Consider the following 26,130-nt stretch of genomic DNA (forward strand, 5'->3'; position numbering starts at 1 on the left):
TTTTTGTGCATATGGAAAATATCTGGGATCTTTTATTTCAGCTCATGAAAACCAACACGCATGTTGCATTTATATTTTTGTTCAGTGTATATGGTAAAAAATACCCTTTTTCCCATTCTCATAATAAATATATAGACATTAAAGATACAATCCGGGATATTAACCACTTAACATATCATACGAATAAAACATTTTAAAGCATTTTGTTATTGTTGCAGGGCGTAACTTATCATGCGAAATGGATAACATATAGTGGACAATATCCGGGAACAGGTTTTGGCTGGTGAGCACTACTTTTAAAACTACTGGCTGAAATTATACATAAGCGCTGGAGCATCACTTTGTTTCTCTGGTGCAAAGAGGAGCTGTGAAGGTACACAAGGAAAACAATGTCCCCCACATTTTTCAAATGGACACAAATGTCATGTTATCACACTATTACTGTGTCTGATATGTGTATGAAAAGAAAGGGAAAATCTGTCCATCTGAATGTGTTTGAGCTTCAATCACTGCCTTATTGCACTTCCTTTGTACTAATAGACTAATAGTCAATCACAGGAGGTTGGTGGCACCTTAACTGGGGAGAACAAGCTCATGGTATTGACTGGAGTGGAATCAATGGAATGGTATCAAATACATTAAACGTGGTTTCCAGTTGTTCGATGTCATTCCATTTGCTCTGTTCTGGCCATTATTATGAGCCGTCCTCCCCTCAGCAGCCTCCTGTGGTCTGAATCCTATTCACACCATAGCTGAGTGACAGAAGGGTTGATACATTTTTATCTTATTATAATTTTTTGACATGTAATACTTATGAAGAGGCCATATGCTAAAGCAGTATGAGGGAAAATGTCTGCTCTCCATTCTATTCAGAATCCATATGACACACACATACATTACATGCTCATTCTCAAAACACACATACAGTAGCAACAAACACAGATTATATCATACTAACTGCCAGACTGTGGTAGTGTGTACATTACATACATACTAAATACTGTCTGGATGTTTAGTATCAATACAGTGAGTAAGCCAACCAGGCCAATCCATCCTCTCTATTTACAATACGCGTTTGCACTCACCTTGTGTGCGAAATATCCTAATAGATATCCTAATAGATATCCTAATAGATATCCTAATAGATATCCTAATTTAATAGATTAAGATCTGTCTTTAGTACTATGGCATTCCGAGGTTCGTCACTAGTTACCACAGCCACATAGTCATAGTTATGACTAAACCCAGGCTATTTCTACAATTTCTCTTCTTTAAAATCTGATTTTAAACCTTATCCGAACCGTAACCTTAACCCTAACCACACAGCTAAACTTATTCCTAACCCTAACCTTAAATTAAGACCAAAAAGCTGCATTTTAGTTTTCATTAATTTTACAATATAGCCAATTTGGACTTTGTGGCGGTGGTAACTAGTGACAACCCTTTCCAAGGGGGCAGATAGAATGCAGCCTGAGGCATAAGGATAGTTGTGTTTTCACTGTCTTGGCTTGACAATCCCCACATGAATTGGCAAGACAGACCAAACTGATCGAGGACCAGGCTAAACGATTGCATACATCTCCAGATCACTATGACGCTAATGCCAAAAGCAATGCACTATTAGACTGATGCTTTCATTTATACCATATACAACACAAAGATACTGAGAGACACGCCACACAAATAAACAAAGATTCTCAAATGGCCTCAGCATACCTATAAGACATAGCTAAGAGGGCTTCTTGTCAGACTCAATTCTTAAATACAAAAGTATCAAAAAAGTATGAAAAGTCTACATCAAGCCATCAACACAATGTCATCATGGCATAAGAGCAGTGGCTTTGTAACTTGGATCAGTGACATCACAAATAAAGAAGAACACAGACTCTCAGACAGGTGGACAGTTTAAACCTGGTCCCAGATCTGTCTATGATGTCTCGAAACAATGTGATGATCATTGGTAAGCCTAACAACAGATCTGGGACCAGGCTAGTGGACTGTAGATATGGCTAATGTCTGAGACATTCTGTCCATTTTTGGTGCCTGGGCCAATGCCATGTGTATCTGTAAACTAAGAGTCTTTACATTTACAACAACTTTACAAGCTGCCCTATTGCCACACTCTTTGCGGACTGAGCAGCGATAGTGTCATTCACTCCCCACCCCTCCCTTTGGGCCAATCAGATTTCAGTCAGGGTGAGTTTATAAATGCCCCCTAGCTCCTCCATAGAGATCTGGAAGGTGTCTTCGTTGGAATAGTGTTTGATGATGTTGTCATCCATGTTGACTAGAATCCTAACAGAGGGACAGATACAAATGTCAGTATCACAGTAATAAAATTTAATCATTACATTTCTATGGTCAGAGTCTTATGTTGTGTAAAATACATAAAAGGCCTGATTCTTCACAAATATAAAAGTTTTACTTGTTGTAGAATTCTTAAATCATGGTAAATAGATTTACCGTTGATGAGAACAACTTACCCTTTCTTGCATTTCTTGTAGACTTTCCCCACTTTCTGGAGCGGCACGTTGTATTTCTCCGATATCTAGAAGAAGCGGAGCAACAAAGGCTTGTAATACAGTAGTCTCTCTTTTGAAAGAAGAGAATGGCAATGAAATATACAATACACCACTCTAACAATTACTCAGGTCGAATGGCAGACATTAAACACAATCTGAATTCAACCAGGAAAGAAAAGAGAGGTGTGCGGTATCTTTGCCCACATTTTCTCCCCAGCTGTTCACACTTCCCTCCCAGAGAAACTGAGAGGCCAGGTCCAGTCCTGTCACGACTCATTTGGCCTGTTGAGAGGCCAGGTCCAGTCCTGTCACGACTCATTTGGCCTGTTGAGAGGCCAGGTCCAGTCCTGTCACGACTCATTAGGCCTGTTGAGAGGCCAGGTCCAGTCCTGTCACGACTCATTAGGCCTGTTGAGAGGCCAGGTCCAGTCCTGTCACGACTCATTAGGCCTGTTGAGAGGCCAGGGCCAGGTCCAGTCCTGCCACGACTAATTTGGCCTGTTGAGAGGCCAGGTCCAGTCCTGTCATGACTCATTTGGCCTGTTGAGAGGCCAGGTCCAGTCCTGTCACGACTCATTAGGCCTGTTGAGAGGCCAGGTCCAGTCCTGTCATGACTCATTTGGCCTGTTGAGAGGCCAGGTCCCGTCCTGTCATGACTCATTTGGCCTGTTGAAAGGCCAGGTCCAGTCCTGTCACGACTCATCTGGCCTGTTGCGGAGGCGGTTGGAGACCCATGTCTAGTTTCCCCACAGCCCCTGTTGTCCCCTGCTGAGGGATGTCCTCTGTCCCCTTTGTCTTAATGCACTAAGCCAGACAGACAGACCCCCCTGATCAGAACCACAGCATCCCCACGTGAGGGGAAGGCTGAATGACTATACGGAGAAACGGAGACCCTACACATGGTAATGCCTCTGTCCTCCTTGAGCATCCTCCTTTCTCATTCTCTTTCACTCTCTCAGTCTGTCCCTCTACTTCATTTTGAGGAAAGAGTTGAGGTCATAGCTCTCCCTCTCTCTCATGCTGAGTTGAATTAGCATCAAGCTGAGAGAGAAAGATAGTGGACATGGGTAATTGCAGGATAGAGGAGTCTGTGTGGCAGAGTGGGCCGTGTCACAAACAGTGTCACTGGAGGGATGCAATGGGACCAGCCTCCCATAACGGACACCATATGTCTGGCAGTGTTAATTTCCTGTTCATATTGAGTAAGAACTTACTGCTTCCACCAGCCCGTTCATTGTTGGGTTCTTCAGCATGACCGCATCAAACACCTCCTCTGTCTCCCTACGCACGTACAGCAGAACTACACAGGAGAGAGGAGGCATGCAGTGAAACATATTGATCACACACACACACACACACACACATGGTCATAGCAGGACACACACCCTGAATCACAGAACACATTAACTTCGCAATGTCAGATATATTTTCTGCTGAAGCTAACAGTGGTGAAGCCCTTGATTTGGGTTTGGACATCTGAGCATCTCACTATGTCCCAGTTTTATGTGGCGAATACCTCACACAGCATAGTGACACACACATGCAATATAAACGCAAAATTCAACAATTTTAGCAGACACTCTTATCCAGAGCAACTTACAGGAGCAATTAGGGTTTAGTGCCTTGCTCAAAGGTACATGGTCAGATTTTTCACCTAGTCGGCTCTGGGATTCAAACAAGTAACCTTTCGGTTACTGACCCAATGTTCTTAACCGGTAGGCTACTGAGTTACAGTTCATAAAGAAAATCAGTCAATTGAAATAAATTAATTAGGCCCTAATCTATTGATTTCACATGGTAATACAGACATGCGTCTGTTGATCACAGATACCCCAGGGGCTTGGATCAGAAAAACAGTCAGTATCTGGTGTGACCACCATTTTCTTCATGCAGCGAGACATCTCCTTTGCATAGAGTTGATCAGGCTGTTGATTGTGGCCTGTGTAATGTTGTCCCACTGCTCTTCAATGGCTGTGCCAAGTCGTTGGTCCAGAGCATGCCAACAATCAAATTGCCATCTATGAAATGAAATTGTGTTCATTGCTTATGCCTGCCCATACCATAACCCCACTGCCACCATGGGGCACTCTGTTCACAACGTTGACATCAGCAAACTGCTCGCCCACACGATGCCATACATATGGTCTGGCATCTGCCGGGTACAGTGGAAACCCGGATTCATCCATGAAGAGCAAACTTCTCCAGCGTGCCAGTGGCCATGGAAGGTGAGCATTTATCCACTGAAGTCGGTTACGACGCTAAACTGCAGTCAGGTCAAGACCCTGGTGAGGACAACGAGAACGGAGATGAGCTTTCCTGAGACGGTTTCTGACGTCACTGTATCAAGCCAGGCTGTATCACAACCGGCTGTGATTGGGAGTCCCATAGGGCGGCGCACAATTGGCCCAGCGTCGTCTGGGTTTGGCCGGTGTAGGCCGTCGTTGTAAATAATAATTTGTTCTGAACTGACTTGCCTAGTTAAATAAAGGTTACATAAAAAAATAATGTACAGCCAAATTCTCAAAAATGAAGGTGGCTTATGGTAGAGAAAACAACATCAAATTCTCTGGCAACTGCTCTGGTGGACAATCTTGAAGTCAGCATGCCAGTTGCACGCTCCCTCAAAACAGAGACATCTGTGGCATTGTGTTGTGTGACAAAACTGCACATTTTAGAATGGCCTTTTATTGTCCCCTGTACAACGTGCACCTGTGTAATGATCATGCTGTTTAATCAGTTTCTTGATTAGCCACACATGTCATATGGAACATTTCTTTGATCTTTTATTTCAGCTCATGACACATGGGATCAACACTTTACATGTTGCGTTTATATTTTTCTCCAGTATACATCTACATACTACCTCAATTAGCTCAACTACCTGGTGCCCACATTGACTTGGTACCGGTACTCCTTGTATATAGTCTCGTTGTTATTTTATCACTATTTCTTTTTTTCTTTTTAGGGCTAGTAAGTCAGCATTGCATGGTAAAGCCTACACCTGTTCTATTCGGCACGTGACAAATAGAATTTGATTTCATTTGGTTCCTTGGGATAGTATGTTGTTGATTTGACATTGGTTGTGGGAACGAAGACATACGTTTCCTGACCAGTAAAACTTAACGTTTTTTAAATGTTCTGAAAACAGAAGTGAACATGTTGCCTGTTCTAGGAACCTTTATCTTTAGGTTGCAGGGAGGTTCTGAGAGCGTTTTACTCTGGTTCCTTGAAAGTTTTCCTGAGAGGTTTCAATAATGCTTTGAGAACGGAAGTTATAGGTCATTTATGACAAAATACTCTGAAACGCAACCAAAACAAACAGCAAATGCATCCAACAAGGTTTGTTAAGTTACAAGCTTGATGTAAGCATTGTGTGCTATGAATATGGGACTAAATACTACACTTTTGACTACTTTAATACACATAAGTGAATTTGTCCCAGTCCTTTTGGTCCTCTAAACTGGGGGGACTATGTACAATAAGTGATGTCATTTCTAAACGGTTCACCTGATATGGATGAAAATGCCCTCAAATTAAAGATGACAGTCTGTACTTTAACTTCATAATCATTGCATGATTTAAATCATGCTGGAGTACTGAGTCAAAACAAAAATAGATTGCTCATTGTCCCACTACTTTTGGAGATCACCGTATGTGCAATTTTCAGGGCCACTTTTGGCATGAGGGTGCTACTTTCAGAACTACTGGCTAAATTGTATAAAGAAATCCCAAAATTTGGCAATTGGCAATCAACTCCCTTAACAACAACATTCTCAGTAAGGGTTACAGAAATGTTTTACTTGCTCTGACTATGTGTTTTTTCATCTACCCTAGTTAAATGCACTACTTGTAAGTCACTTTGCATAAGAGCGTCTCTAAATGAACAAAATGTAAATGATCAACTGCAAAGCACACTGGGTTTTTTATTTGGCCTAGTTTCGGGTTCGGAGTGCTTTAGAATAATACTCATGCTTTGCAAGTGTTCATTTTGACATTTACCTTTAGGTCATTTAACAGAGTCTCTTATAACACTATAGTGTTTTCAGGGGCTGGGTAAATAAGAATCACGTGCCTCACATCTATGGGTAAGGTGTGTGTGGAGCAACGAACCGCCCTTGCTGTCTCTGCCTGACCGGTTCCACTCTTTCCACTGGGATTCTCTGCCTCTAACCCTATTACAGGGGCTGAGTCACTGGCTTACTGGTGCTCTTTCATGCCGTCCATAGGAGGGGTGCGTCACTTGAGTGGGTTGAGTCACTGATGTGATCTTCCTGTCTGGGTTGGCGCCCCCCTTTGGGTTGTGCCGTGGCAGAGATCTTTGTGGGCTATACTCGGCCTTGTCTCAGGATGGTAAGTTGGAGATATCCCTCTAGTGGTGTGGGGGCTGTGCATTGGCAAAGTGGGTGGGGTTATATCCTTCCTGTTTGGGCCTTTCCGGGGGTATTATCGGATGGGGCCAAAGTGTCTCCTGACCCCTCCTGTCTCAGCCTCCAGTATTTATGCTGCAGTATTTTATGTGTCGGGGGGCTAGGGTCAGTTTGTTATATCTGGAGTACTTCTCCTGTCTTATCAGCTGTCCTGTGTGAATTTAAGTATGCTCTCTCTAATTCTCTCTTTCTCTCTTTCTTTCTCTCTCTCTCTCGGAGGACCTGAGCCCTAGGACCATGCCTCAGGACTACCTGGCATGATGACTCCTTGCTGTCCCCAGTCCACCTGGCCGTACTGCTACTCCAGTTTCAACTGTTCTGCCTGCGGCTATGGAATCCTGACCTATTCACCGGACGTGCTACCTGTCCCAGACCTATTATTTGACCATGCTGGTCATTTATGAACATTTGAACATCTTGGCCATGTTCTGTTATAATCTCCACCCGGCACAGCCAGAAGAGGACTGGCCACCCCTCATAGCCTGGTTCCTCTCCAGGTTTCTTTCTAGGTTTTGGCCTTTCTAGGGAGTTTTTCCTAGCTTCTACACCTGCATTGCTTGCTGTTTGGGGTTTTAGGCTGGGTTTCTGTACAGCACTTTGAGATATCAGCTGATGTACGAAGGGCTATATAAATACATTTGATTTGATTTGTGTGTGATGGGGTGTTGGTGGCCTTCAAGGCAAGCCATAACAAACACACTCCTCCCTCTCCATACCTAGCCCTCTCTCTGGTTTCGTGGTAGAGAGTGACCTTATCAGTAGTGTATACACAGCGCATGGGCGGGGCGGGCACACACACACGTCATACCTTTCTTGGGCTTGTCCATTCTGGCCAGCTTATTGGAAGGTGAACCAAACTCATCCTCGGCATAGAGCGATCTCTTCATGCCCGAACTGCAATGGACACACACGACAGGTTGGTTTAGAGCGCTTATGCACTCACACACACACACACACACACACACACACACACACACACACACACACACACACACACACACACACACACACACACACACACACACACACACACACACACACACACACACACACACACACACACTCCAGTTAAGCCTGTGTGGCCCTCTCCCAGAGAAATAGCAGGAAGGCCCTAACAACCCTAACAACCAACCTAACAACCCTAACAACCACCCTAACAACCCTAACAACCACTCTAACAACCACCCTAACAGCCACCCTAACAACCACTTTAACAACCCTAACAACTACGTAATAGACCATGACACAAACAGCTCTCAGGGTCTTTCTTAGAAGTAACTGGTGTAGGTAAAGGTTGAAACTGGAAGAGCTAAAGGTTGAAACTGGAAGAGCTAAAGGTGGAAACTGGAAGAGCTAAAGGTTGACACTGGAAGAGCTAAAGGTTGAAACTGGACGAGCTAAAGGTGGAAACTGGATGAGCTAAAGGTTGACACTGGAAGAGCTAAAGGTGGAAACTGGAAGAGCTAAAGGTGGAAACTGGAAGAGCTAAAGGTGGAAACTGGAAGAGCTAAAGGTGGAAACTGGAAGAGCTAAAGGTGGAAACTGAAAGATCTAAAGGTGGAAACTGGAAGAGATAAAGGTTGAAACTGGAAGAGCTAAAGGTTGAAACTGGAAGAGCTAAATGTCGAAACTGGAAGAGATAAAGGTTGAAACTGGAAGAGCTAAAGATGGAAACTGAAAGATCTAAAGGTGGAAACTGAAAGAGCTAAAGGTTGACACTGGAAGAGCTAAAGGTGGAAACTAGACAAGCTAAAGGTTGTCTCGGTCGAACAGCTACCATATGAGTGGCCATACTTTATTTACTCCAGCCCTTTTCCATCTACTTGTCCAATAAAACTAATTAGCGTGAAGTCAATGTTTCCAGGAACTTACCTTTCCTCTCCATCTTCTTGTGAGAAGGGCTGCATGGAGAAAGAGAGAGAATGGAGGGAGAAAGAGGGTGAAGAGGGAGAAAGAGGGTGAAGAGGGAGGAAGAGAACAGAGAATGAGGGGAGGGAATGATATGGGTTAAGGGTGAAAAAACAGTCATACATATGAAAGAGGTCATTTGATCTAATATGGAACAGGTCTATTGAACTTTGTGGGCCGTGTCAACAATCCTAAGGGACCTCTTAAATCAAAACTGATGACAGTGTTTTGGATATGATTTAAATATTTTCCCCTCAACATGAGAGCATGCTTTAATTTATTACTGTAATAAGCAGTTCAGATTATTTTGAGTAACACTTTCGATTCATAAATCCTAAAGGCCATTCTTGCAGCACAAGATAAGTGCAACCTGGTTAGAAGGATACATTTAATTGGCCCACTCGCCCTCTGACCTGGTTAGAAGGATACATTTAATTGGCCCACTCGCCCTCTGACCTGGTTAGAAGGATACATTTAATTGGCCCACTCGCTCTCTGACCTGGTTAGAAGGATACATTTAATTGGCCCACTCGCCCTCTGACCTGGTTAGAAGGATACATTTAATTGGCCCACTCGCCCTCTGACCTGGTTAGAAGGATACATTTCATTGGCCCACTTGTCTTCCAACCTGGTTTCCATACCTTCATTGATTGTCTTATCAATACTAAACACATTCACAGGTAACAGAGTGCAGTCGTGTGTTGTAACTAAGCAGTGTCCATATTTTAGGAGGAATTGTGGAATGTATAATCAATATTAGCTCTGGTCCAGGTTGTTAGTGTGTACTACTCCACTATGTAGTTAAGGAGCATGTACTAAACACCTGGACCAGGCCAAATCAATAGTCTATTCTCAGAGGAAACCAAGTCCCCTGCTAATCACTAACTGATAGGAGGGCTAGAGATTTACTGGGTTGCCATTTTATTCCAATCGTGTGTCAAAATAAACATTTTCCTTCCAGGCTGGATCAGAATGGTAAACAGTAAAGGTTTATTTTCAGCTCAGTCCACCCTGCATGTCAGCAACACCATGTGGCCCAGAAACCAGAGAACTCAGTCAGCTCAGCTGGGTCATGTTCATTATGCACCAAATGGACTGAAACAGGGAGGGACTACCTGGACTTGTCCAATGTGAAACACTCATGTTTGTTTTCAGTAGCAATAATATTTTCAAATACGCAAACCTCATGAACGGACACTGGTGCCACTGTGGCCAACAGGGGGCAGTCAAAGTGGGGCAGTCACTTTCTACAGAGCCACAGGGATGAATTAAAACAACTGTCTGCCCATCTTCCAGGTCTAGGGAAAATGATTCACTCTAGGCTTCCAGCAACCACCCTGAGGGCCATGTGATATCACACTGCTAAGCCAAGGTGGGTTCAGAGTCCAGGCGTGGCTAGGAGCACTGCTAGTGCCAGGAAGAGGTGTGTTGTTGGGGAATGGAGAGAGAGACCTGACATACCACACGTAGACAGACGTGTGCTACACTCCCCTCTGTCTCCTGTCCCCTTCACATCAAGCCAAGTCACAAGTGCAACAGGTGCAGTCTACTCTAGACATACTACATTAGGTGCCGTATTAAGAAACCACTGGGCTTCCATAATCAATGATATTGAAATGATGAGATATTCACGCATATGAGAGTGATTCCAAACATGTTTGGATTCGTTGAAGCACTGTGTAAGATAATTTGACTCACACACCTAGAAACCTTTGGATCTATCCCAAGGCCATCTCCACCTATCAGATGACACTGGAACCTCCCAGGTTATATAACCAACACCCGATCCCATGATATTACATGATTACAGTATCCTGGCCAATTGCCAGGTCTACACTGTATGTTTTAGTCACCTTGACCTGCACCTTGTCCTGAGTAGGAGTTGAAACTGTTTACCAGCCAGGAACCATATAAGGTGTGACCAAGGTAGCCTGGTGGTTAGAGTGTTGGACTAGTAACCGAAAGGTTGCAAGATCAAATCCCAGAGCTGACAAGGTAAAAATCTGTTGTTCTACCCCTGAACAGGCAGTTAAAAACAAATTATATGGTTGTGTCTGAAAAGGCTCTCTATATAGTGCACTACTTTTTGGCCCTTGTCAAAAGTAGTGCACTATATATGAAATACTACTTTTGACTGAGGCCTATAGGGCTATGGTCAACAGTAGTGTACTGCACTACATAGTAAATAGGGTGCCATTTGGGACAAACCCTCTGATCTCATAGTGACAAAGTTACACTGATATTGGCCAGGCACCAGTCGACTAGTCCGTTCTTTCTAATAGGTCTTGAAAACAGAAAGAGCTGCTTGTCCATGGTGATCATATATATATCCCAGAGAACACCACTCTGCAGGCGGCGACTGACAGAGTGTGGAGGTCTGGGACCAGTCACCTGGCCCAAACAGCTGGAGATGATGACCCGTGACCTGGCCCAACCAGCTGGAGATGAATGACCCGTCACCTGGCCCAACCAGCTGGAGAGGAATGACCAGTCACCTGGCCCAACCAGCTGGAGAGGAATGACCAGTCACCTGGCCCAACCAGCTGGAGAGGAATGACTGTCATGAGGAGTGCTGGGCGGGCTATACAAGGTCATAACATGGCAATGACATAGCACATCCCTCTTGGGTGGCAGGTTAGCCTAGTGGTTAGAGTGTTGGACTAGTAACTGAAAGGTTGCAAGTTCAAATCCTTGAGTTGACAAGGTACCAATCTGTTGTTCTGCCCCTGAACAGATAGTTAACCCACTGTTTCTAGGCTGTCATTGAAAATAAGAATTTGTTCTTAACTGACTTGCCTAGTTAAATAAAGGTTAAAAAAATAAATAAATGTAGAGTTCCAAAATAAACTATTCTGTCAATTCAACCAGGATTTCTGGAATTTTTGGGAACATTTCTGAAATGTCTTAACTCTGATCCCTCATAACGCACTGGACATCAATGGTGTTCAGGGCTTAGACTTCAAACACTAGGGTTTGGTCTCTAATTCATCTATTAACAATAGGCAAAAGCCCCTACACCCTAAAGTAAGATTGCCTTAAGGGATATCCACTCTCGAAAGAACTCCTGGTATTTAGTGAAGGACTGCCAGAATGAGTGGCTCTTTAGAAGTCTGAAAGAGACACGGAGAGGGTGGACTGGACTCTTTGGTAGTCAGAGGCTGGTTGAAGTTGCATTCAAATGCCCTTTGATAAGGTTTTTATGATTGAATCAGCACCAAGTACGGTATATTATCTGAATAGATATAACTACTATGTAATCTAAATGTATGGCTGTTGTTAACCACTTGTGCAAATATACACCACTGTTCAAAAGTTTGGGGTCACTTAGAAATGTCCTTGTTTTTTAAATATATATTTTTTGTCCATTAAAATAGCATCACATTGATCAGAAATACAGTGTAGACATTGTTGATGTTGTAAATGACTATTGTAGCTGGAAACGGCAGATTTTATTTGTATTTTTTATGGAATATCTACATAGGCGTACAGAGGCCCATTATCAGCAACCATCACTCCTGTGTTCCAATGGAATATTGTGCAAGGGAGTAGTACACAGCGTTGTACGAGATCTTCAGTTTCTTGGCAATTTCTTGCATGGAGTAGCCTTCATTCTTCAGAACAAGAATAGACTGACAAGTTTCAGAAGAAAGTTATTTGTTTCTGGTCATTCTGAGCCTATAATCGAACCCACAAATGCTGATGCTCCAGATACTCAAATAGTCTAAAGAAGGCCCGTTTTATTGCTTCTTTAATCAGACAACAGTTTTAAGCTGTGCTAACATAATTGCGGAAGGGTTTTCTAATGATCAATTAGCCTTTTAAAATGATCAACTTAAATTAGCTAACACAACGTGCCATTGGAACACAGGAGTGATGGCTGCTGATAATGGGCCTCTGTACGCCTATGTAGATATTCCATTAAAAATCTGCCATTTCTAGCTACAATAGTCATTGACGACATAAACAATGTCTACACTGTATTTCTGATCAATTTGATGTTGTTTTAATGGACAAACAATGTGCTTTTCTTTCAAAAACAAGGACATTTCTAAGTGACCCCAAACTTTTGAAAGGTAGTGTACATAGATAAAAACAATGATTTATTTTTTATTTTTTTACATTTTTGCAGAATGCATTCAAAAAAGGGTTGGGGTTTATCATTTTGTTCCAATGATTCTGATAACAGCCTTATCACCACAACTACACTATACTAGGAAAACCAAACTGTGTTTTTATATCAGTTTGAATGTCACAGGTACCGTTGATTAACATGATTTATGTGGTAGCTATACTCTGCATAACCCTGTCTTCCGTGACCTGGCCCAGAATGCTGACCCTTAGACACAGATCTAGGATCAGCTTACCCTCCCCAAGTCCTAACCTTAACCTTTAGAGGGTCAAATGAAAAACTGACCACATGTCAGTGTTTAGGGGCTAGGTACTCACATGGCGCTGGAAGATGGAGAAGTGGATGTCAGGGATAAAGAGAACCGGCTGGGTCTCAAAGTCAGACATCATCTTAAAGGTTGTGACATCATTACGCTTCTGAAGGAAAGGGACTTTAACGTCCACATCTATGGAGGGGCAAAATTGACAAATAATGAGATTAGTTGATGTACATCATTGCAAGATAGACGTGTGTGTGTGATCACAAAAAATATAGCACAAAATGTGCGCGTATACACATGCTTTGACTGTGTGTGTGTGTGTGTGTGTCTGTACTCAGTGGGAACTCACATGATCCCAGACTGGGGTTGAGGTCGGTGCTCTTGCCCTTCCTACGAGACTGCTTCTTCTCCTCGTCTCTGATCTTCCTCTCAGCTCCCTTGTCACAGAACACCTTGATCTGGCAGAAGGCCCGGTGGATGGGCTTGTTGCTGCGGTTGTTGTAGCTGTAGGTGTCTATCTGCAGGTTCAGGGGCAGGCCTTTCACACCCTTCTGAGAAGAGAAGTCTGTGCTCAGACAGTTGACCGAGATGAAGATCTGAGGAGGAGGAAGAGGAGAAGGAAAATGAGGAAGAGGAAGAAGAGGATGATGAAGGCGGAAGAGGAGGAGCAAGATTTATGACTTTGTTTTTCAAATTTTGTTTGTGGAGTAATTCAGGTACATTAAAACTGTGCATAGCAACACATAACATGCAAATTGGAATTACATAGGAGGTGGTTCCTGACTGGCTCATAGGAGGATGGGGCGGACAGAAGGGAGGAGGAGGAGGGGGAGTTTCATACATTAACAAAAGAGATGTGTTGCATTGCCTCTATGTTAAACATTATAGTGATTGTGCACAGTGTATGGTATCTTACACTTCAGGCATATACCGTGTTTATATATTTTGGATACAGAATATAGGCATTGCATCTCAATGTAAGAGGTGTCACTATAGTCCCTGGTTCGTATCCAGGCTGTATCACATCCGGCCGTTATTGGGAGTCCCATAGGGCGGCGCACAATTGGCCCAGCATCGTCCGTGTTTGGCCGGGGTAGGTCGTCGTTGTAAATAATAATTTGTTCTTAACTGAGTTGCCTAGTTAAATGAAGGTCAGATTAAAAAAAGAAATAGATTTTTTAAATAAAATAATAATAATAATGCAAATGGGTAAAATGTTAATTCCATTCTTTGTCATTAACTGATTTTCCATACACAGTAAATTAGATAATAGTTATTCATGAGCATTCCCACTGAATTCTCAGGCGCAAAGGATCGCTTTGTCTGGTTCCTTGTTATGTACATGCTGTCTTCACTGAACTGGTGTGTGTCTCCCTCTTTTGGCAGAGAGTGGTAATTACATGTTGACTCTTAGTTCTACTTCCAACCATTAAAACAAGATTGCGGAAAGCTATTTCAATAGATCACTTTCTAGAGAAATACCTATTTCAATATGCGTACTTAACATATAACCACTATACTGAAAAACCTTTACTGCAAGTTGCACAGATTTGATGTAGTTAGACTGAACTGTTCATTTTTTGGAATAGCCACCTAGTAACTATTTAGTAACTCGTTTTTGCAGTTCATTTTAAGCAGAATGTAACTAGCTTTCTAAATTAGATCCTTGGTTTAATCAAATAGCCTGCTGGTTACCCAATGTGGCAAGAAACTATGTTGCTAACTTCATGTAAAGTCATGTATGGTGCAACATAGTTTCACGAGCTACATATGTAAGTATGTTGCATTTCAACATTTTTGCAATTGCTCATCTTCAGTAAAGATGATCTCATCGTATAATGCTCTATTCTCATGATCATTGGAGAGTGTTTTGTCAAGAAGCCCAAAGCGCGTCAACATTTGAGAAAGGCTGCTCCTACTCTGCCTTGTTTCATTTCCTTGCTTCATTTCCTCCTTCTGAGTAAACTGTGTGTGCCTAAGTTATTAAATCATCAGGGGAGCAGCCCCCCCCCCACACACACACACACACACACACACACACACACAAAACCATCCTTGTGACACCTTACACCTGACTCATCTGTGGTTCTAACAAACAGTGATTATACACAGTACAAACACAAGGATGGAAGTCCTCGGTCCTATGGACACAGGCCTCAGGTCATGAGATGAGAAGATCCACACTCTGGTTATATGTATGCATGTGTGTGTGTGTGTGTGTGTGTGTGTGTGTGTGTGTCCCTCAGTGAAAACCAAAGAGCAAGGAGATGGAAGGGATAGATGAACTGTCTGTGCATCCCAGGCTAACAGTACAACAGTCAACAGTAGCAGTGTCATAGCACCCCATGAACATAAAGCGCAAGCTAAAGAGTCTGTGAGATTGTCTGTTGACGCCATCCCTCACAACCCAACAAACTGGTCAGGGACGGTGGATTATGTCTGTCACCTCGTACCCGGTCGGACGGGATTCCATCGCTAGCTGTCAAATCCAGTTCTGCCCCCCTGCCGCGTTTCCTCATTCCAACTCCCATTGTTAGGCAGTAGGCAAGTCCTAGATCCTTAGGCCTCCATTGTACGTGCATCACTTTAGCTCAGCAATTGGTGTGACGTAGAACGAGTTTAGAATGGGGCCTCGACGGCAGACAAACACCTACACATGTACCTATTCACTATGGTCTCTAAGCAACCAAAGGACCCAAAACACTAGGAAAACTCCCCTTACTCCCCAATGGCCAATAAATGTCTTTATTTTTCGATCAAAACTCGAAGGACCACTTTACATAAAAGGCATTTAGAAGAAAACAAAGGACAAAGCGTGTGACAATCGCTTGCTGACAAATTGGTTAGCATCACCTGACACCTTTTCTGTGATGGCCAAAACACACCCTAACCTACAGAGCAAGGGAAGGGAGTCTATTTTTGGAAGAATCTTCAGCCACATTTACACAGAATGTTGATGAAGAAGTTGTGATCAGATGACCCGAATCCTCCAGAAACACTTGGCATCATCACGTGATCTAGGGATAAACAACTAGGCTTACAACTATCTTTCCATCTCTCTTCACCTTTTCTCTCTGATTCCTCATACCAAAAGGTACGTTTCCTATACCTCACCTTGGCCTCCTCATTGATGTCCCAGGTGAAGGAGATGGCGTTGTAGGAGATCTCCTCAATGTTGCTGATTGTGTTGAAGCTCTCTTTGTAGTCAGCTGGGAACCATGGAACACATAATGGACTGTTAGTACAGTTAGCACTGACATAAGACATTCAATGAAGAGAGGGTGCTAAGATAAGGGCGGCGGTGGCTAAGTGAGGAGAGGTGGAAGGCTATTTTATTAGTATTATTATTATCATTATTAGGACTGGGCTGAATTAAAGGTTTTAGAAGCCTTGCATAAGAATGACGTGAAGGTCAGTAGCTTGTATCAGATACAACCATTGAGAATGTGCTCCCACCCTGGTGAGGTCTCATCCCACATCTTAGATGTTTGATAAACAAACAAGCTTTTTGTCCTCAAAAGGTGCGGCTTAAAAAGCTTGCTCCGTGGTATTGGTCTCGTAGTCTTGCGTTGTTGTACTATGAGTCTAATCCTTCAGAAAACGTTTTCACTATGCCATTTTTCGGAAATTGAGGCACTTGCCTCCAAACTTTAGGTTCTGACCAACCCCATCAAAGTCCCTTATTAGGCCTATGCCCTTATGCCATAAACCACACTGTTTTAGTAGGGCACCTCTACGTTGCTGACTGACTACTTTAATCGAAAGCAAGCAGGTTGTCTCAATGGTCACCTTTCGCCCACAGTCCTTCCATCAAAGTCAGACTGCAAGTGAGACAATACACTTTCCTCTGTCAAGCAGAACTAAGTTCTCCTTTCACAGTATGTGCGTGCAGAGTAAGATTGACCAGTCTACCTCCAGAGAATTAGGCTGCTGTATTGTCCCGACAGGGAGCCACCATAGAGCTCAGTTGACACAGGTATCATTAACAAATAGGCAGTGGTGGAAAAAGTACCCAATTGTCATACTTAAGTGAAAGTATAGATACCTTAATAGAAAACGATTCAAGCAAAAGTCACCCAGTAAAATACTACTTGAGTAAAAGTCTAAAAGTATTTGGTTTTAAAAATACTTAAGTTTCAAATGTAAATGTAATTGCTAAAACATACTTAAGTATCAAAAGTAAAAGTATAAATCATTTCAAATTCTTTATACTAAACAAACCAGACAGCACATTTTACGGATAGTCAGGGGCACACTCCAACACTCACAAATCATTTACAAACTAAGCATTTGTGTTTAGAGAGTCTGCCAGATCAGAGGCAGTAGGGATGACTAGGGATGTTTTCTTGATAAGTACGTGAATTTGACAATTGTTCTGTGTGCTAAGCATTCCAAATGTAACGAGTACTTTTGGGTGTCAGGGAAAATGTATGGAGTAAAAAGTACATTCATTTATTTAGGAATGTGGTGAAGTAAATGTAAATAGGAGGAAAACTGGCCTTGTCTCATATCCACTCAAATTATCACCCTCCTTCATCCAATCATATGTATTGTTCTAAAGAGGTTTGTTAAAGGTTCATCCAATCAGATCCAGGATAATTTTTCCCTTTTAGAATAAGAGTATACGGACAAGAGGGACGTGATCATCCTAGATCTTCTACTAAGTTATTTATTTAAGGTGGCATAGAGGTTTTGGCTCATTGGGTGGGTCTGTCTGCCTGGCTCCTTGGCTAGCTGGCTGCTTCTCCTCCTAGGTCATGAGAGTTGAGCTGAGACAGAGACAGCATGTGACACGGGGGAGGAGATGGAGGGTGACTGTTGCACAACAACTCAGGAACCAACAGTGACTCGTGACAGCGCAGGATTGTATGGTAAGAAGAGTGTCAGGTAAATATGATGAAATGTATTCGGAACCATTCAGGGAGAACTTCTGGTGACTTTATGTGACATAAAAACTATGGCCTGATTTAATAAGCGTTTGTAATGTGAAGTTTGCACCTGTTATTTCCCCAGAGGTAATAAAACATTTAAGCTTCATGAACAATCTTAAAGGGTAAAACAACTCATGTTTTAGCCAGTTTTTTGTCTTTCCTCGCTTTAGATAATAACAGTTGAAAACTTGTAGTAACTTGTGCTTTGCACCGTAAACTAGGCTTCATGTCTTGGTGTAGCATCTTCTTCAAGAGTGTGTGAGGACTGGTGTTCCATGTAGGTTTCAGTAGCATAGGCTCTTACCAATATCAAGACACCTCTGTTTGGCTGTGTGCTGTCTGGAGTGCCAGTACTTCCAGTGCTTCAGCTGGTCGTCTCTGCACTTCTCCTCTCCGAACACCACCATCACCACACTCTGAAATGGTGCACACAACCCCAGGGCCATCAATCATGCTTAGCTTAACTGACACATTCCACTTAACAAGTTCCTACTTGTTAGTACATTAGCTACTATTAGCATAATAGCTACCAACTAGCCTAAGATTTCTCTGTTTATTCTGTCAAAAAATGTATCTTTAACATGAGAGACCTAGCCAAATTATCTGCACATATTTAGTTACAGACAAGGACCAATCTAAAAGTTTTCTGTTATTGACCATGAACTACTGTAGAACAACTAACTAGCTTGGTGGTGTGGTCTTACCCTGACTTTGCTGATGGGGTGCCGCAGCTTGCTGTTGTCGATCTCCCTGAGGCTGATGGGGTAGAACTGGCCCTTGTTCAGGTACGTCATGGTACCGTCACCTGTCTTCTGACGCAGCGACTTGGAAGCATCCAGGGTGTACTCAAAATGATTCCTAATCAGGAAATAGATATTAGTGACAAAACCACAGTAGGCTACATTTGTATTTTACTTTAGGGAAAGAGTAGCCTGAAATCCAGACCTGCTTTGTGCTGACATTCCACTCCTTGTACTCCGTGTCATATGTTTGGCACAAAACAGGCCTGGATTTCAGGTTAGGGAAAGAGAAGGCCTAGAGATGGAAAAAGTGATGTATCTAGTATTCAGCTGATGTTTATCTGGTATCTATCTTTATTCTAAACAATCTAGATGTGTTTTCAGTATTTATGAAAATACCGTATGCAAATATTGATTATCTATATTTTCCACATCTGAAATACATTGCAAATGTCACCCCTTGAATAAGACCACCTTCATCAGTCCCTTCCCATTGGTTAGATTGTGACCCCGAATCCTCGTAGTGTCACTGAGCCCCTGATAACATTATGTTTGGCATTGTAGCTTTTAAACTGAGGGAATCTGCTGACTGAATGTGGTTATTCTCCTATCAGGGGCTGAATGGCAGGGTGCGAGCGACAGCGGGCAGGCGCCGGGCTGGAGGGCTTACCCCGGTACGGTGTCAAACACGCTGTATTCCTCTGTCGAGATGGAGGCCATGCGTAACTGGAGATCCCCTGGGAAGGAGAACACCTGTGGCACACAAAGAGGACAGAGAAGTGGGGAGAGAGGGTCTGGATTTAGACAAGCATCCATGACAAGGGTTGTAAGCTAGCGCTCTCAGGGGTTACAGGGAGTATAGGTCTCTCTCTCTCTCTCTCTCTCTCTCTCTCTCTCTCTCTCTCTCTCTCTCTCTCTCTCTCTCTCTCTCTCTCTCTCTCTCTCTCTCTCTCTCTCTCTCTCTCTCTCTCTCTCTCTCTCTCTCTCTCTCTCTCTCTCTCTCTCTCTCTCTCTCTCTCTCTCTCTCTCTCTCTCTCTCTCTCTCTCTCTCTCTCTCTCTCTCTCTCTCTCTCTCTCTCTCTCTCTCTCTCTCTCTCTCTCTCTCTCTCTCTCTCTCTCTCTCTCTCATTATATTTCTCTGTTACACACTCTCTCTCTCTCTCTCTCTCTCACTGAAGTGGAAACAAACCACGTCCCATCCTGCCCTCCCTCTCTCCTTCCCTCACTCCTTCCTCTTCTCCCCGTGTGAAGGGGGTTGTGTTGGGTTATCCCTTTCCAAGGTAATCCCCCTCCAGGTTAAATGGAGAGAGAGGAGAGATAAAGGCCTGGGCTATTGAAGGGGGGAAATAGTACAGCACTTTATTGTGTGGGCCAGACAATGGCATAATAACACACTGGTCTGCTATTTTGGAATGTTCAAATAAAAACAGGGAGGGCTGAGACCCACTGTTGTAAGCTCCAGAGGCTCAGGTGAAAGGGTTATTGTCTGACTGGAGAGAGAGATCTGAGAGGGGGGTGTGGAGGAGGGTGGTGAGGGTTTTAGACTAGAGAAGAGGCTATTGGATTCTTGTTGTTGTGTTCACACCTCTTGGGAACCATCCTTGTAGGTCTCTGGGAAGGTGGAGTCGGGGGTACGGGGCTGGGTGCTAGGGCTGAACTGGCTGTGTGTGAGCTGCCTGGCGAACTCTGCCGTGTGGCTGTCAGACTCGGCACAGTGGAAGCTGTGGGAGGGCACCTCCATCTTGACATTGGGGTAGTTGGGGGCGATGGAGACTGTGACAGTGGTGTCCGGGGAGGGGAAAAGGACCCCTCTCTTGTTGTCCTGGCCAGTTAGCTGGTTGGGCAGCAGGATGTTGATGGGGCCCTTCAGGAACTGGATCCTGCTCTCCACTGACGCCATGGAAGCTTCCTGCAGGGGGGCCATCAAGTGCCTGAAGAAAAACAAAAAACACGGCAGGTAAAATGTCAGTTTATGATGAAATTTCACAAGGACCAAACCAACAGTGAGGTGGGGTGTGGTGTGGTGTGGCAAGGCGAGGTGTAGTGAGGTGTGGTGAGGTGTGGTAAGGTAAGGTGTAGTGAGGTGTGGTGAGGTGAGGTGTGGTGTGGCAAGGTGAGGTAAGGTGTAGTGAGGTGAGATGTGGTGTGGCAAGGTGAGGTAAGGTGTAGCGAGGTGTGGTGAGGTGCGTGGAGGACCTGTATTCCTCTCACTTCTACATTCCTAGTAGTTCCTATAAATGCACACATGCGCACACAGCACATTTGCCCTCCCCAGTGGTTTGTAAAGGGATGTTCTACCTACATGGACCTTTTGTTGGGATCCACATCAGAGCCCATTGACTCTGTCTTGGTCTGGGATATTGTTCTCTTCTCTCTGGGCACCTGCATGGGAAGGTAAACACAGCCGCTGTGAGTCTGACCACATCCAATAGAAGCATATCTACATAGGCAACACTACTAGTTTTTGCTGTTTCACAGATGCAAGAACTAAAGCTACTTCATTCAATTAGTTTCTCCAACGCTGTCGATCTATATGGCTCGGATTGTTGTGGAACAGTGTCGCAACACCTGTGAGTGAACATGGCTCCTGTATCAGTAATAACTGTGGGTGAACATGGCTCCTGTATCAGTAATAACTGTGGGTGAACATGGCTCCTGTATCAGTAATAACTGTGGGTGAACATGGCTCCTGTATCAGTAATAACTGTGGGTGAACATGGCTCCTCTATCAGTAATAACTCATCTGATTCTTGTTGTTTTAGGCCACCTTGTAATAGTCATACCAGCCTGTAGTCAACCAGCCTGGGTCCTGTACACGTTCCAGCCTGTATTTGACCAGCCCGGGTCCTGTGTTACCTTGTAGCAGGCATACCAGCCTGTAGTCGACCTGCCTGGGTCCCGTGTTACCTTGTAGCAGGCATACCAGCCTGTTGTCGACCAGCCTGGGTCCCGTGTTACCTTGTAGCAGGCATACCAGCCTGTAGTCGACCAGCCTGGGTCCTGTGTTACCTTGTAGTAGGCATACCAGCCTGTTGTCGACCAGCCTGGGTCCTGTGTTACCTTGTAGTAGTCGTAGAGCCTGTAGTCGACCAGCCTGGGTCCTGTGTTACCTTGTAGTAGTCGTAGAGCCTGTAGTCGACCAGCCTGGGTCCTGTGTTACCTTGTAGTAGTCGTAGAGCCTGTAGTCGACCAGCCTGGGTCCTGTGTTACCTTGTAGTAGTCGTAGAGCCTGTAGTCGACCAGCCTGGGTCCTGTGTTACCTTGTAGTAGTCGTAGAGCCTGTAGTCGACCAGCCTGGGTCCTGTGTTACCTTGTAGTAGTCGTAGAGCCTGTAGTCGACCAGCCTGGGTCCTGTGTTACCTTGTAGTAGTCATACCAGCCTGTAGTCGACCAGCCTGGGTCCTGTGTTACCTTGTAGTAGTCGTAGAGCACGCCCAGGGCAGCGGCGCTGTCCTCGTCCCCGTTGATGCTCATCATTGCCTTGGTGGCGGCTGTCAGGGGGTTCTCCAGGAACGACTTCCACGCCTCGTCTTCGTTGGTGTAGGGCCGACGCTGACCGTAGCTGGGCTCATTCTGCAACAACAGGACCGGCCTCTTACTGGGAAGGGGGAGAAAGAGAAGGGAGAGAAAAAAGAGAGAGATAGAGAGAAAGAGAGAGAGAAAGAGAGAGAGACATGTTAGCAGGAGTGCAGTGACACATTTCTTGAAGGAAAGTAACATGTGCTAGCTAGATAAAGTGTATGTCAAAACCAGGAGCTGCATAATTATAAGCTACACACAAAAGACGGACTGAGTTATAAATATTTAGTTAATATGGTCCTGTTTCTCTAACTGGTTCACTTCAGATTCAGACAGAGAGTCACTCACATCAGATGGATAGGCCAGACTGACAGCACGTAAATCAACAGACAGTCAGAGCAACAATCACTGCATTGTTCACAACCAACGAACAGGTTGGAGATATCAACAACGTCACTCTTTATCTTCCTGACCTGTTGTACAAGAAAGTCGATTGTGCAACAAATCTCAGCTACCTGTGAGAGAAAAGATGCTCTACTGCTCTACCTGTCTGCTGTTAAGTGTTTCCTATTGGTTACCTGTCTGCTGTTAAGTGTTTCCTATTGGTTACCTGTCTGCTGTTAAGTGTTTCCTATTGGTTACCTGTCTGCTGTTAAGCGTTTCCTATTGGTTACCTGTCTGCTGTTAAGCGTTTCCTATTGGTTACCTGTCTGCTGTTAAGTGTTTCCTATTGGTTACCTGTCTGCTGTTAAGCATTTCCTATTAGTTATCTGTCTGCTGTTAAGCGTTTCCTAATGGTTATCTGTCTGCTGTTAAGTGTTTCCTATTGGTTATCTGTCTGCTGTTAAGCGTTTCCTAATGGTTACCTGTCTGCTGTTAAGTGTTTCCTATTGGTTACTAGTCTACTGTTAAGTGTTTCCTATTGGTTACCTGTCTTCAGTTAAGTGTTTCCTATTGGCTACCTATTGGTTACCTGTCTACTGTTAAGTGTTTCCTATTGGTTACCTGTCTGCTGTTAAGCGTTTCCTATTGGTTACCTGTCTACTGTTAAGTGTTTCCTATTGGTTACCTGTCTGCTGTTAAGCGTTTCCTATTGGTTACATGTCTACTGTTAAGTGTTTCCTATTGGTTACCTGTCTACTGTTAAGCGTTTCCTATTGGTTACCTGTCTACTGTTAAGTGTTTCCTATTGGTTACCTGTCTACTGTTAAGTGTTTCCTATTGGTTACCTGTATGCTGTTAAGCGTTTCCTATTGGTTACCTGTATGCTGTTAAGTGTTTCCTATTGGTTACCTGTATGCTGTTAAGTGTTTCCTATTGGTTACCTGTCTACTGTTAAGTGTTTCCTATTGGTTACCTGTCTGCTGTTAAGTGTTTCCTATTGGTTACCTGTCTACTGTTAAGCGTTTCCTATTGGTTATCTGTCTGCTGTTAAGTGTTTCCTATTGGTTACCTGTCTGTTGTCTCCAGGGAGGGATCTAGTACAACATTCCAGAGTTTATATGACTGGGTTGTTGTTTTATTCTTAAAGAACCTGTTTGGAACAATCATCGTCATCATCATAATCATAGGCCCTTAACTGACTCAATGCCGAAGAGAATCAGTCATCCTCTCTGTACTGTATCAGACAGTCAGTCAGTCATGGTCGATTACGTACAAGTGAGCATACAGGATTGGTGATCCTACGTATTATTCCATTATTACAATAACAACGTTTTTGGTACCTATAATTCATTTTTACCAAGATTTATTGCATAGAATGTGAGAGGGTGTTACATAGCCCACAAGCCCTACATTATTGAACAATTAGATTGTATTATTTCAGTGATTTGAATGTAGGCTAACATGCATGGTGTAATTCTATGTTATATACATGTGTATGATGATCACACAAATATTGTTTTAATAAATAGTTTGCCTTTGTTTTTAACTGAATCACAAACAGAACCTTTGAGGTTTAATTTTTAGCACAATATTTAAAGTGCAAACAATGATGACATCTTAGACATAAAGACACGCCTTATTTGTTTAATTCCTTAAATCTACTCTCTTAAATGAACAAACAAAATGCTATAGAGGCTAGTGTGTGATAAGAGACATACCTTTTCTGTCCTCAATTCACACAAAAGCGTCTCCAGAGTGGCACAAACAGAATGTAAGGATGGTTTCCAAGCTATAGTTGCTACAGCAGATTATTTTTTTTCGGTATGGTCAAGGCAAACGTATTATTAGTAATCCAATATCTAATTGTTTCATTCACAAAATGTCGAATTGGGGCGTTAGGGATTTGCAACCCGATAGATCCGTTATTCACCGCATTCCCCCACCCCCCAAGAAAAATTGGATGATATGTAATCCACTGTAAAACAAAAGAGGATAGCTAAAAGTTTTCAATGTGGAAAAAAATCATTAAATTGGATACTGAACAAAAACAGCCTAAATTGTTTTTCCTGAAAGGTTGAAGCGAGAGAAACCCATGTGCCTCACACCGTATTTTGATATCACGTGAAACAGGCTGGCCTATGCAGTAAGGCCTACATTAAACGTTTTAAAATGATGAGATTAAGAAAAGAAAACGAAAAAGCCCGTCTTTATCATTGTATCATTTTTCTTAACAAGGGCCTATTTGTGAATATTATAATCCATTTTCTTAATACAACATTTTCGTATTGACTATCTCAATCAATTAAATAATTATGTCAACATGAATTATTCGTCCAGTGACTGTGTCTACAATACAACGGAGAAAATCTTGCTTACATTGTTCCTCTGACTAAAGGGGCCAACGCCTAAAAGGTGTACGATTTCACTGGAGTCAACAGTCTCCTTGTCATTGCCCTCAAAAACGGTCAAAATACATTCACACATTATCACTCTGGAGCAAAGATAAAAATCCTACAAAAAAGTATGATATTCTTTCGATTCAAGTACCATGTTCGATTAGATATGCCATTACAACCATGGATTAGGGCATCAGATAACACATTTCAAACCTCAACTAGGAAAATAATATGGGTGGGGGGTTAAGACGAATATCTTCGACAAACAAAATAAAGTCTAACCACATAACTGTGAGCCAAATCAAATAATGAACCGCCCATCAATAACACACGGGTTGGCAGAACGTTACTCGGAACAGGCGCCTGAACTAGCACGACAGGTGGCGAGATATACACCTGTGCTGTGCAGGCTGGAACCCGACCAGAGAAACAGCGCTTGTAGCTATGAACCCCAAACGGCGCTCACACGGATCCTAAACACGATAAATAGAGATTGAATCACTAAGCACAATAAATAAAGAGATTGAATCATACTCGTTTTGTCTGGCAGGAAAAAAGTTAACTTTCCCACAGTCCAGGAAACTCCGTTAGAATCCACCTGCGCGGGTAAACCATCTAAAAAAATATCCATTGGTCATTTTGCACCAAAGTTCAATAAACTGTTAGAGCTCAACACGTTGGTTCTGCTGGACTTGCAGTGGTAACTAAAAACACTTACTTGTCATGATCCTGTGACATCTCGGTTGGTGGAACTGGACTTTCTAGTTGGTACTGTAAATCCGATCGGTCTACTTTCACCAGAAAAACTCAAGCACGATGAGGGCCACGGCAAAGGTGTCTCTGAACGAACGGGTTTTGTCGGCTTTTCTCGCTTTTGGAGTGTAGAGTGAGAATATGTGGCCGGTTTTACCTGTG

General features: G+C 43.3%; 1 protein-coding gene across 3 annotated transcripts; it reads right to left on the bottom strand.

The window, feature by feature from the left end:
• On the bottom strand, nt 1–26,130 carry LOC112247275 (grainyhead-like protein 1 homolog). Of its 3 annotated transcripts, none has more exons than XM_024415984.2 (15): nt 25,934–26,130; nt 22,328–22,514; nt 21,219–21,298; nt 20,502–20,847; nt 19,587–19,669; nt 18,881–19,034; nt 18,481–18,592; nt 16,360–16,454; nt 13,595–13,841; nt 13,304–13,431; nt 8,822–8,850; nt 7,758–7,843; nt 3,737–3,822; nt 2,484–2,548; nt 1–2,295 (listed from the first exon to the last, which is right to left on the bottom strand). In XM_024415984.2, exons 1-15 carry the CDS (start codon nt 25,951–25,953, stop codon nt 2,181–2,183), a joined length of 1,833 nt encoding a protein of 610 aa, XP_024271752.1. In that variant the 5' UTR covers nt 25,954–26,130; the 3' UTR covers nt 1–2,180. The 3 variants fall into 3 exon arrangements, with proteins under 3 accessions (XP_024271752.1, XP_024271754.1, XP_042175176.1); XM_024415986.2 differs by lacking the exon at nt 25,934–26,130 and adding an exon at nt 25,750–25,902; XM_042319242.1 differs by lacking the exons at nt 22,328–22,514; nt 25,934–26,130 and adding an exon at nt 21,977–22,261.

This window comes from Oncorhynchus tshawytscha, unplaced genomic scaffold (genome assembly GCF_018296145.1).
Source record: "Oncorhynchus tshawytscha isolate Ot180627B unplaced genomic scaffold, Otsh_v2.0 Un_contig_1824_pilon_pilon, whole genome shotgun sequence".
Classification (NCBI taxonomy): Eukaryota; Metazoa; Chordata; class Actinopteri; order Salmoniformes; family Salmonidae; genus Oncorhynchus; species Oncorhynchus tshawytscha.

Excerpts from the sequence above, each read along its gene's own strand:
- LOC112247275 (XM_024415984.2), bottom strand. The coding sequence starts at position 25,953 with ATGTCACAGGATCATGACAA. Across the intron at positions 16,455-18,480 it reads ACAGAGGTGTCTTGATATTG|CTGACTACAAAGAGAGCTTC; the intron begins GTAAGAGCCTAT and ends CATGGTTCCCAG. Across the intron at positions 2,296-2,483 it reads TACAAGAAATGCAAGAAAGG|GATTCTAGTCAACATGGATG; the intron begins GTAAGTTGTTCT and ends TCCCTCTGTTAG.